The sequence below is a fragment of the Podarcis muralis genome, chromosome 9 (assembly GCF_964188315.1).
Source record: "Podarcis muralis chromosome 9, rPodMur119.hap1.1, whole genome shotgun sequence".
In the NCBI taxonomy this organism is placed as follows: domain Eukaryota; kingdom Metazoa; phylum Chordata; class Lepidosauria; order Squamata; family Lacertidae; genus Podarcis; species Podarcis muralis.
The window spans coordinates 6,593,672-6,606,165 of NC_135663.1; the positions used below are offsets into that span (position 1 = coordinate 6,593,672).

The 12,494-nt window shown below is 48.4% G+C and overlaps 1 protein-coding gene across 2 annotated transcripts in view; it reads left to right on the plus strand.

Moving 5' to 3' along the window:
• The window catches only part of SMOX (spermine oxidase), a 47,389-nt gene that overhangs the window by 21,201 nt on the left and 13,694 nt on the right, over positions 1 to 12,494 (plus strand). For both annotated transcript variants that reach the window (XM_028744126.2, XM_028744127.2), the window contains exon 2: positions 5,898 to 6,132. In XM_028744126.2, coding sequence (XP_028599959.2) covers positions 5,925 to 6,132 — 208 coding nt within the window. In that variant the 5' untranslated portion in view covers positions 5,898 to 5,924. The remainder of the gene's footprint in view (positions 1 to 5,897; positions 6,133 to 12,494) is intronic.

Consider the following 12,494-nt stretch of genomic DNA (forward strand, 5'->3'; position numbering starts at 1 on the left):
ACTTGCATGATCCCATGTCCTGCAGAAGGTTGTCGAGAAGGGAATCGGGCCGAACAGTTTTCCCCGCCCCTGCCTGAAAGTATCTGGAAAACTTTCCCCTGTGGGTTGTGTCGGTGAAGTTTCATCCTCCGCAATGGACTGCTTGTCCCTCTTAAACAGCCAGCATTGAAAGATCTACAGCGCAAAACAATTTCAGTTCACAAAAACTTCCCTTGGCCTTTTCACACTTTGTGGTTCCCGACGGCCGCCCTGCTAGCATCTTCTCTTCCTCAGCGTTCCTCGCATTCTGCAACCTGCTCTGAACTGTTGACTTTTCCAACTTTCAAAATTTCCCAAATGTGGGGCGCTGAAAATTTGCAACAGGACTTGGGGAGTTCAGAAGATATTTCGGTTAAATTAATATAGTTTAGTTTTGCTTGGCAAGTGTGATGTGTGTCAAATTGCATAGAAATCATTAAGAATAATTGCCAAGTATTTGCAGTTATGTATGTATGTGAGTTTGTGTGTTTATTTATCAACCAACCAATCATTACTGGACATTACGGGACGTTTTCTGAAGGTAAAATTAAAACTGTTTGGTTTTCCGAAAGCAGTTTATGTGCTTCTTCATCAAAGATAGACTTACTAAGCTAAATGTTGTCCAGTCACAAAAATAACAGCAGATTTTAATTCCTCGCACCCAAAAACATATTTTTAAGACCCTTCATTTAAGAAATGTGCAAAAATTAAGTTTTGCCCCTTAAAATGATGCACCGTACTGCAGCACAGTCCAAGGGGATGAACTTTCAGGAGTCTTTGATTCTCTTATTTTAATATGCACCTGTCCTTGACTCAGTATGTATATTTTTGATAGGATCTAAGCCGCCCTAGGGTCCTTGCCATGAATTCGTTGGGTACCCAGGGGTAGGTCAGTATCGCTCATCCTTAGTATTAGTGACTTATATTACAGGGTTGTCACAAAGGTGACTACTATGAAGCATTTGAGAGTAAACTTGCACCTTAAAAATGCAGCTATATGGTCATGGTCTTGCAAACACGCGTGCGAATTTTGGGAAGAGGTGATAAAGGAAATTTCTGAAACAGTAGCCCTTTAGAACCCAAACTGTGACAGTTTTGGATGCATCAAAGACAGACTTAGCACTCATCATTTTGCTAGCTGCTCATTTGACCATATCACAGGGCTGGGACAAATCATTGGGCGTTACTCATTTGGTTCAATGTGGTAGCGTTTGTTTTTATTTCTGAGAAATTGACTCATAAGCTAAGGGTATCTTGGGGTGCAAAATCCATAGTGTTTTGCAGCCATTTGTTACTTATATAACAGGCCAATCACAGGAATGGCAAGTGATGAAATACGGCTTTATATGGCATTCACAACACTTGTTTTGTGCTCTCTCTGTATCAGGCCAGTTTTTGTTGTAACATCTAATTCATTGTGTAGTCTCTTGAGAATGACTTTGTTTTTATGGGGTAACGGCTGTGAAGCTTGTGTCCCCCCCCCCTTCCCTTTATTTCATTTCATATTTCTCTTACTGTTATTTTAACTTCGCAATAAAGTTTTGAAAACGAATAAAACCCCACATATAACAATTTTGGCTGACACGTTCAGTGCGACAAGAGTCGCAGCCTGCAGCAGTTCAGAACAGCAGGTGTCTGGGATTCACCCAGGCTTCCTTTGTGGAATGCCGATTAACCTGGGAAAAGGGACATTGCACAAAATGTTTTATTTGTCATTCCTGGAGGTTGGAGGGCTGCCTTCAGAAGGAGGGAGAGGCAGGGCAGGATGTTGCCCACTGGTGAGAGCACACGGCGTTCTCTTCCAGGCAGCGTGCTGTTTGCCTAAAGAGACAACCTGCCATTTAAGTCCAGTGAGTTGATAATGGCTTAGTACATTCCCATCCTGCCTTTCTTTCATCACAGAACTCCAGGCTGTTATATGGGGTTCCCACGGAAGTCATCTACCCAGGCGCTGGCCAGATCCAGAACTGTTTGCCTTCTGCAAACTGCATAAAGCGCCAAGATTTCATCACTCCTAATAGCTTTTTCCCCGAAGAGAATTCCAGACAGGGTGGACCGTGCTGCTCCTGGGCTAACTTGCCTAAGCAGGATGCGTGTGTGTCATATTTGTAGAGCTCGCTCTGTATGTTTGTGTTCTGCATTTGGGTGGATGAAACCTGAACAGAAGTGGTGTGAGCTGGCTGGAAGGGCAACCCCCCCCCCTGCCCCTTTACAGGTCAAAAATGCCATTCTTCACTTTTGTAGCCCTTCCCAACTGCAAGATTTGAAGCAGGCAACGGGCCACTGTTAGCTTAAAAAGCCCGTGGAAAAAAATAGAAGCACGGACCCTGAATTGGCCTTGGTGCTGGAGCCTTATCAATTCTGCAGTTCTGCAGTTTCAGCATGAGTGTGGAAATCAGCACCAAACTCCCCAAGAATTGACTTCCACTTTGGGAAATGAAATAGAACACATTTGTATGGGAAGCTTCCTTACACGGAATCAGACTGTTTTGCTCAGTAATGTCTACACTGGACTTTTTAAGGAGGCATTTTCATCCCTTGGCCTTTCTCCGCACCCCCTCCTTGGAAAACACCTCCTCTCCCCAGCCAAACCCTTGGGTTGATTGTCAGGAAATGCTTGGGGGCTAGTAGGGCAACTTCTTCCGCTTTTTCCTTTCCTGGTGGTCTTCTCAAGTTTCCAGGTGGCCTTATAGGAATCATCAGATAGGATTGAGAGTTGGATGCGACTTTGAACTCACTTCGGTCTGGGCTCCTGCCTATCTGTTAGTAATGGAGCTGATAGCATTGTCTCTGAGTACCGGCTAATCTAATCATAGTGGAATAGAATTTCTCCAGGCCACAATGGAACTTTTAGCAAGTTGGGAAATGGCTACAAAACTTGCTAGCTCCCCTCCCTAATTATATTTGTCATTTGTGGCACATGGAATGCCTAGATGGTGAGAGGGGAGAAAAGGAACCAACTTTCTTCCAGTTTGCTGAAAGTTCCCTACTTGGTTGCCTGGAGGTGATTCCTACTTGCTGCAGGTAACCAGATGAGTGGCTGATTTGCAAGTTCATTAAGGTAAAGGGACCCTGACCGTTAGGTCCAGCTGCGGACGACTCTGGGGTTGTGGCGCTCATATCGCTTTATTGGCCGAGGGAGCCGGCTTACAGCTTCTGGGTCATGTGGCCAGCATGACTAAGCCGCTTCTGGCGAACCAGAGCAGCGCACGGAAATGCCGTTTACCTTCCCGCCTGAGTGGTACCTATTTATCTACTTGTACTTTGACGTGCTTTCGAACTGCTACGTTGGCAGGAGCTGGGGCCGAACAACGGGAGCTCACCCTGTTGTGGGGATTCGAACCGCTGACCTTTTGATTGGCAAGCCCTAGTTCATTATAGACCCATTATTTATTGAAAGCCCCTTTCTACAGTTTCACACTAACCCGCAGAACTAGTTGTGTGGAAAATACCCAGTGTGGGTGTACCTTGTACGTGTTGGACACCCTGAAAACATTTTAAATGTCTCTCAAAATGTGAGTCCTCAGCTATCGCTTTAAACAACAATATTACACTTTAATGCAACCTGATACGCCTTCAGTTTGTTTTGAAGCCAAGCCCCATAGTTCTTTCTGCAGGGTGATGCTGATATTGGAGGAGCTCGCTGGTCCAAGCTTTCAAATTCTTCCTTTGGCTTCTGATGGTACTTATGCAACAACTTCTTTTTAGGGTTCTTTTGATGTCAGCATCTCATTGTGGCACTCACGGATGTCTTGGGCAAGCAGAGCTTGTCTCACTGATTGAATTGGCCCTTGATGTTCTCGGCGCAATGCTTGTATTGATCGCCTCATTCCATTACTTTCCAGCTTTGTTGGCTAAAGATGGGTGAGATGAAGCAGGCTGTGAAAACACCGCCTTTCAAAACAACCCAAATCTGTCGCATTTGGTTGATACAGGAAATTGCACAAATGGCATTTCAGAAGCGTGATGTGTTTGCCAGCCGTGGTCTGGTTTCCTTTTTTATATTTGTGTAGCTTTTGAAAAATTTGTACAAACAGGTGGGGGCCAATGAAAAAACAGCAGAGGGTAGAGAGGAAGGGGAAAGAAAACATTTTCTTAACACCTCTCTGCTTTTGCCTTTGCACCTCACACCTGGGAGACAGACTCTTTGGCTCTTCTCTTCTGTCTTCCACAAGCTCCCTGTCTCAAGCAACTTTCAACATCCACATGGGATGTCTGTAAGACGTTACTTAGAATCATAGAATTGTAGAGTCCGAGGGTCGTCTAGTCCAACTCCCAGTGTCTAGCCCTGCAGCCTTTCTTCAGCTGACATGTCTCTGGGATCTTTTCATATTGCCTGCAACATTTCCCCAGGCCTCAGCCTGCCCTGACACAACTCCTCCTGTGATATCTTTGTCCCAGGGAAACCGACAACTTCCTCTTCCCCCACAGAAGCTGACCGCAGACATTCTCACAGCTTGGCCCCTTGAGTTGCTGCAATCTTGGGAGGCAAAATGCTGTGCCCTTTTACGCGTTTTCTCCATTCGGAGTTGCAGGCTTTGCCGCTGCGTGTGCAATAATACTACATGGATCTGCAATAATACTACATGGATCTGCAATAACTAGTTGGGCTACCAGTAGCCCAAGACCAGAAAGCAAGGACAATTTCCCTTCATCTCAGGACTCGTCAGGCAGGGAGGACCTCGTATCTTGCAGCACCTCAGATAACCAACAGCTGGGTGGGATTTTAGATGGGCATGCTATTCCAGGTTTCAGCTGAGAATTCTCTGCTACTGTGTGGCTCTTTATGCACTCATAAGCGTGGCACACTGTGTAATTTGAACTTGAAATGCTCCTGGCTCCAAGGCCCTATCATCAACTTAGCTTACATGCCACTTAACTTGTTTTAGAAGTTCAGACCTTTTTTTGGCATTGCGTCCTCAATTGTCTTTCCTGCGGATTCGCACAGCGAACGAGGAACAAAGCAGGAGGTTTAGTGGGTGCTGGGCTGTTCATGGGTGCTGATAAATTGTCTGCATTTGCTGCCAGCTTGAAACCCTGGAAGAGAAGGGCACATGTTTCATGAGCTGCCTTTGGCTCTGGTGGGTGTGTGTGACTGCTCCCCCCCCCCCCACAGTCCTCTTCACCCAACTGTTTGGCCCTCCTGGAGGTAGGGAGGGCTGTTAAAAGAATTTCCTGCAAGGTCCCTGGTTAATAAGTTCTCTTCTGGACTCTGAAATATTTCTGTGCGTTTCCCTTGTGGCAATGAGGTCCTCTCCATCTGCTGCCTACAGCTTAGCACTGATAGATGCTCAGCTACAATTTCTCGTGTGAAGAGGCTGTGTGTTTTCATATTTAGCTTCCTTGCTCTTTTCCAACCAGGTCAGCTGCCATGCCCCTTATCTTTATGCCCCGAAGCTTATGTTTTGCGGTTGCCAGAGAGGCAGAAGGAAGGCTGAATCATTCCTTTGCTCTGCAGGTTTTTCACAGAATGTGTGTGTGTGGCGTCTGGGTTTTCCTCTACCGCAAGATTGGCACCTCGGGAGGGTCTATATGTCTATAAAAAGACATGCAAGGGCAAAAATGCATGTGAATTTTCTGAAAATATCATCTTTGATGACCGGGTGGATGCCTTTGTATTCACCAAGCCTTTCATTCCCGCAGAATCAGAGGCATTTATATTCCAGGCCGGTCTTGCTTTCCTTTCAGTATCTCCCATTGAGAAGGTTTGGCTCTTGTTTCGGGATCCTCGAGTCCTGGGACGCCAATGTTTCTCCAGAATTTATTGCTGGAACAGGGAGATTGAAAAGCGACCTGAAGGGAAGGGAGAAGAGGGCGATAGGAAGAGAAAATTGCCAGCCTAATGCTCCGAAACTACTTTGTGTCCCCTTTCTTGGCAGGTTCCTTAGAAAGAGAGCTTGGACGGCATGCAAAGTAGTGAAATATCTGCAGACAGCACTGATGATCCTCTTAGTAGTGGCCTACGAAGAAAGCGACAGCCGCGAATAGTAGTTATCGGCGCTGGGCTCGCGGGCCTCTCTGCGACAAAAACCCTCCTGGAGAATGGTTTCACGGATGTGACTGTCCTCGAAGCGTCTGACCGAATCGGAGGCAGGATACAAAGCGTGAAGCTTGGTAAGGGAATCGTTTCCTTGCAACGTGGCTTCCGGTTCTTGGCCAGCCTTTGCATAATCACCATAAGAAGGGGACTCCACATTAAGGTCCGTTTAGCCCCTGTGACCTGTTTCTCATGGTGGTCAGTCTCTGGGAATCTCACGGGCAACTGAGCATGTCAGCCAAGAGCCACCCTCCATGGTGTGTGCCCCTTGCACTTAGGTTTACTGCCTCTGGCCCTAGGGGCATTGCTCTATTGTCACCCCCCCTATTTATGATCGTCAGAAGTGAGTGCCGTTCCTTGTGTAGCCAGAAAGGGCACTATCCATGTATGAGAGGGAGGAATTGGCAGGCAAGGCTTGTGGGGAAAGCCCAAAGTAGGCAGAAGTACAAAAACATATTTAGGAGAAGACAATATTGAAGGGGAGGAGGTTCAGAAATAACCCAAAGAGGAGGACGAGTGAGTTCAGGGGCTGTAGAATGCTGTGGGGATAGGGGTGGTGGGAAGGGAATGGAGTGTCCTGGAGGAGGCGCTGGCTGGCTCGAGTGAAACCCCGTACATTTTGTGTAATGTCCTGCTTGTTACAGCTGATCGATGTGTCCTCCGTGAATTTGTCCAATCTGAACAATGTAGGAAGATTCTCCCTCTCTTTTCCTAGCAAATGAGATAAATATTACTCGAGAGTGTTTTATTAGAGGGTGGGGTCCTTTATGCCCAGTTCACTGGGCTCTGCAAAGTATCCCAGGATTTACCATGGCTTCGTGCCTTTTCCATTTAATTTTGCTTCCAAAAAAAAAAAAGTTCCTTCGCCCGTCTCAGTGCAGGAGGATCATTGTAGTTGTTATCTCAAATTCTCTTTGTTTTCACACGTGGGTTTTCGAGCTGTACTTGCTGCAGCCGGCTTGGCATGCAAATCGAAAGCCGTACCATTGGCCAGAATGGCGACGTGCAGCGTAAACGCCCCCCCACTCCTTCCGCATTTGTGTCCCTATAAATCGCACGCATTCCAGAGGGGAGCGGTGTTGAGTCTGTTACAGCAAAAACAAAGGAGCCTTGTGACTGCTTAAAGGCTTATCTGATCTGTGGCGGCAGAACCTTTCCCGGCTGAAACCCACATCATGTGTGAAGCGTTGCTCTCTGCTGGCAGAGAAATATTCCTGAGCTTTGGGAAGAGAGATCACAGACTAAACTCTTTCATATTATTGGCTGTTCACACTCCCCTCCATCTCTGTCCGTGTGTAGGGATCGATCTACAGGCTGAGGATAATATTTTGTGCTTGTTCCATAATACACCTCCCAGCCTCTTTTCATTTTGGTTGGCTATCCGGAAGGGCTAACAGAGACCTATCTAGCATCCTTCGGGCTCAGTGGTCGAGCACCTGAGTGCCAAAGGTCCCAGGTTCCGTCCCTGGAAGCTCCAAGTAGGGATGAAAAAGATTTCTGTATGAAACCTTGGAGCAGCACAGGGGCCAAATGTGCCCCTCCACTTGGCCCTTGGGACGCTCCCTTCACCTCCTCAGCCGTGCCCCACACTCCCAACCCTCACCAGCTGCCCGGAGCAAACTTGCGGTAAATCACACCGAGAAAGCTGGAGTGAACTACTGGCAAAACAGGATCTGCATAGGGGTGCCAGGCCTAATGAGCACAGCAACTTAGGTGGTGCCCTGTGAAGCCGTTGCCGAGACTATAGGTCCCTGCCTCCCCACAGCCGGCTATGTCTCCTTTTTCCAGGGTCCCCCCCCCCCCATGCCATCTGAGACGCGCCTGTGTGTCTGTGTTTGCTTCTCCCTCTTCATGCCTCTCCTGGTTCTCGGAGGCCAGCAGGGAGGGGAGCTTGTTGCAGCAGGAAGGGGAAATTAAAAGCCTGACCCATCTTTGGCCTCCTGTTCTCCTGCTTCAGCTTCAGCTTCTGGGCTTTTCTCTGCCACAGACTCTCCTTGCTCACTGAGCCCTGTTATCTCTTTGGCTTCTGGCTCCTCCTCTTCCCAGTCTTCTCCTCTTCCCTCCTCCGACCACTCATTGTGGTCCCACCACCAGTCCCCAGGCTCTGAGCCTTTGTGCCTTGGGGATTCCCCAGCTGCTGCCTCCCACGATTCCTCTGCATCTAAGATGCCAGCTATATCCTGCATCCTCCTTGAGTGTCATTGCCCAGCTGAAATGTGTCCTTGAACCCTGAACCTGAACAATGCTTGTCTTGCTTTTCTGAAGGAAGGATAGAGAGGAGTCGTGAGGATGGGTGAAACTTTGCTGTACCAAGGAACAGTTAAAGTAATAGAATAACAACAACAACAACAACAATTTATACCCTGCCCACCTGGCTGGGTTTCTCCAGCCACTCTGGGCAGCTCCCAATAGAATTAGTAGAATTAGTGATAATAAAAATAATAAAGCGATAAAACATCAGACATTAAAAACTTCCCTGAACAGGGCTGCCTTCAGATGTCTTCTAAAAGTCCGATAGTTGTTTATTTCCTTGATATCTGATGGGAGGGCATTCCACAGGGCGGGTGCCACTACCGAGAAGGCCCTCTGCCTGGTTCCCTGTAACTTGGCTTCTCACAATGAGGGAACCACCAGAAGGCCTTCAGAGCTGGACCTCAGTGTCCGGGCAGAACGATGGGGGGTGGAGATGCTCCTTCAGGTATCCTGGGCCAAAACCATTTAGGGCTTTAAAGGTTAGCACCAACACTTTGAATTGTGCTCGGAAACCTACTGGGAGCCAATGTAGGTCTTTCAGGACCTGTGTTATGTGGTCTTGGCGGCCGCTCCCAGTCACCAGTCTAGCTGCCGCATTCTGGATTAGTTGCAGTTTCCGGGTCACCTTCAAAGGTAGCCGCACGTAGAGCGCATTGCAGTAGTCCAAGCAGGAGATAACCAGGCATGCACCACTCTGGTGAGACAGTCTGCGGGCAGGTCATTCATCCACATTTTTCCCTTAACACAGAGTCAAACCATTCGTTTGTCTTTCTCAGTATAGTGGTACCTCGGGTTACATACGCTTCAGGTTATAGACTCCGCAAACGCAGAAGTAGTTAAGAACTTTGCTTCAGGATGAGAACAGAAATCGTGCTCCGGCGGCGCGGCAGTAGCAGGAGGCCCCATTAGCTAAAGTGGTGCTTCAGGTTAAGAACAGTTTCAGGTTAAGAACGGACGTCCGGAAAGAATTAAGTACTTAACCCGAGGTACCACTGTATTGTCTATATGGACTCTCCAGTGGTTCAGGCAAGTGTCTCTCTTGGAGATGCCGGGGATTGAACCCGACACCTTCCGCATGCAAGGCAGATGATCCACCACTGACCCACAACGGGAGGATGCTCTGGGGGAACTTCCTCTTCATCCTGGAGAAGAGTGACTAGTGGGGTGCCACAGGGTTCTGTCTTGGGCCCGGTCTTATTCAACATCTTTATCAACAACTTGGATGATGGACTCAAGGGCATCCTGATCAAATTTGCAGATGACACCAAAGGGGCCTCTGGCTAACACCCCAGAGGACAGGATCACACTTCAAAATGACCTTGACAGATTAGAGAACTGGGCCAAAACAAACAAGATGAACTTTAACAGGGAGAAATGTAAAGTATTGCACTTGGGCAAAAAAAGTGAGAGGCACAAATACAAGATGGGGGACACCTGGCTTGAGAGCAGTACATGTGAAAAGGATCTAGGAGTCTTGGTTGACCACAAACTTGACATGAGCCAACAGTGTGACGCGGCAGCTAAAACAGCCAATGCAATTCTGGGCTGCATCAATAGGAGTATAGCATCTAGATCAAGGGAAGTAATAGTGCCACTGTATTCTGCTCTGGTCAGACCTCACCTGGAGTACTGTGTCCAGTTCTGGGCACCACAGTTCAAGAAGGACACTGACAAACTGAAACGTGTCCAGAGGAGGGCAACCAAAATGGTCAAAGGCCTGGAAACGATGCCTTATGAGGAACGGCTAAAGGAGCTGGGCATGTTTAGCCTGGAGAAGAGGAGGTTAAGGGGTGATATGATAGCCATGTTCAAATATATAAAAGGATGTCATATAGAGGAGGGAAAAAGGTTGTTTTCTGCTGCTCCAGAGAAGCGGACACGGAGCAATGGATCCAAACTACAAGAAAGAAGATTCCACCTAAACATTAGGAAGAACTTCCTGACAGTAAGAGCTGTTCGACAGTGGAATTTGCTGCCAAGGAGTGTGGTGGAGTCTCCTTCTTTGGAGGTCTTTAAGCAGAGGCTTGACAACCATATGTCAGGAGTGCTCTGATGGTGTTTCCTGCTTGGCAGGGGGTTGGACTCGATGGCCCTTGTGGTCTCTTCCAACTCTATGATTCTATGATTGTATGTCCTGGCTGCGCTGCAAATGACTTCCTTCTCTGCTTTTCTCATGGCAGTGAGCTGGTTTCCTTTACTATTTGGCCGTGTCCCTGTTATAATCACCGGAGAAAGGGGCCCTAGTCCCCCCCCCCCCCACTTCCTGCTCCTTGCAGAAGCCCTGACATCACGCCCTGCGGTTCAGTCGATAAACACACCAGCAGTAAATTAAAAGCCGAACATCTGAGGGAAGTGGAGGGGAAAGGATGCCTTGCAAGCCCAGCATCCGCCTTTTCATTCAGGAGTTGCTGCTGAACGCTTGGCACCGGCCTGCGGATGGGAAGTGGGTCGTCCACTGCCGATTACGCCGTGTCAAAAATAGCCCCCCTGGCAGTGTGTGCTGCCAGACAGAAGGGAAGTGCTCCATGCCCCGAGCCCTTAAGGGAGCCATCGCGTCACTCAGCACACCTGCGGGACGTTTCCTGGCTGTGTGGCCTTTATATATAGAAGGCTGGAGCTTCTCTGCGTACAAAAAATAGCACAGCTGCCCAGATTTTGTAGCGGATTCTGTGCGCTTCTTTGCTTTTGCACGTTGGGGAGTCTGTACAGTGGTACCTCGGGTTAAGTACTTAATTTGTTCCGGAGGTCTGTTCTTAACCTGAAACTGTGCTTAACCTGAAGCACCACTTTAGCTAATGGGGCTTCCTGCTGCTGCCGCGCCGTCAGAGCACGATTTATGTTCTCATCTCAAAGTTCTTAACCCGAGGTACTATTTCTGGGTTAGCAGAGTCTGTAACCTGAAGCGAATGTAACCTGAAGCGTGTGTAATCCGAGGTACCACTGTACTGCCCTGGCTCTGTGCAACCCACAACTTCACGCACAAAATTCAGCATTCTTGTAGGGCCAAAGGGCGTGGGAACGGCCACTGTTACAGTTCCCCGTCTACAAGAAACCGTTCAGTGAGGTGGCACCTTATACTTTGGGACTCCCTGTTGGTAATCTCAAACCTCTCCCATGAGACCTGTCTGGCCCCCACCCCCATTTCTTCCTGTGATTGCAGAGGCCTTGTTTTAGCCATACACAAGGGCAGTTCTGGCAGAAAACTCCCGCCCTTGGGGGGAGGCACAGGGTTGTTTTGTTATAAAAGTAAAGGGATCCCTGACCATTAGGTCCAGTCGCGGACGACTCTGGGGTTGTAGCGCTCATCTCGCTGTATTGGCCAAGGGAGCCGGCGTACAGCTTCCGGGTCATGTGGCCAGCATGACTAAGCTGCTTCTGGTGAACCAGAGCAGCGCATGGAAATGCCGTTTACCTTCCTGCCACACCGGTACCTATTTATCTACTTGCACTTTGATGTGCTTTCAAACTGCTAGGTTGGCAGGAGCTGGAACTGAGCAACGGGAGCTCACCCCGTCGGGGGATTTGAACTGCCGACCTTCTGATCGGCAAGCCCTAGGCTCTGTGGTTTAACCCACAGCGCCACCCGCCTCCCATGTTTTGTTATATTCCTATGGAAATATGCATTCGTTCCCAGCTCAGGGAAAAGAAAAACAGCAGCAAAAGCACGCTGGATGTAGGTGATTGCAGCCTTTGTTTAAAACATACCCACGACTGCGGTAGTTGTTGCATTAATTGCAGGAGACTGCGTACTTTCCCCCTTCCATGCCTCCAAGAGGTCTTTTAGTCAGCAGGAGCATCTGTTGTCTAAAAGGATGTGATTAACGTCACACTTTGATGTCGTACATTTGCACCAAGCTCATCTGCTTTGAGGACTCTGGCTTAATGAGTTAGTAAACATTACAGGTGGCCTCGGTTATTTTTAGCCTGACTCGTCCCTCTTCTCTGCTTTGCACATCTGATGCTGTACGGAAACGAGGACGTTTCAGCCGGTGTCCTCCGCACTTCTGAAGCCATCGTGAGCATCCCCGGGCGCGCGGCGCTCCTGGCATCTTTGCAAGGCAAGGCGGATGGCGGTAGAGCCGATGGTCCCGCCGTCAGAGCGATGGTCTCGCTTTCATGGATGCTCCCGCCAAAGTGCGCATGGCAATTCCCTTATTTATTTATTTTTTAATTTTATTTTTTACCA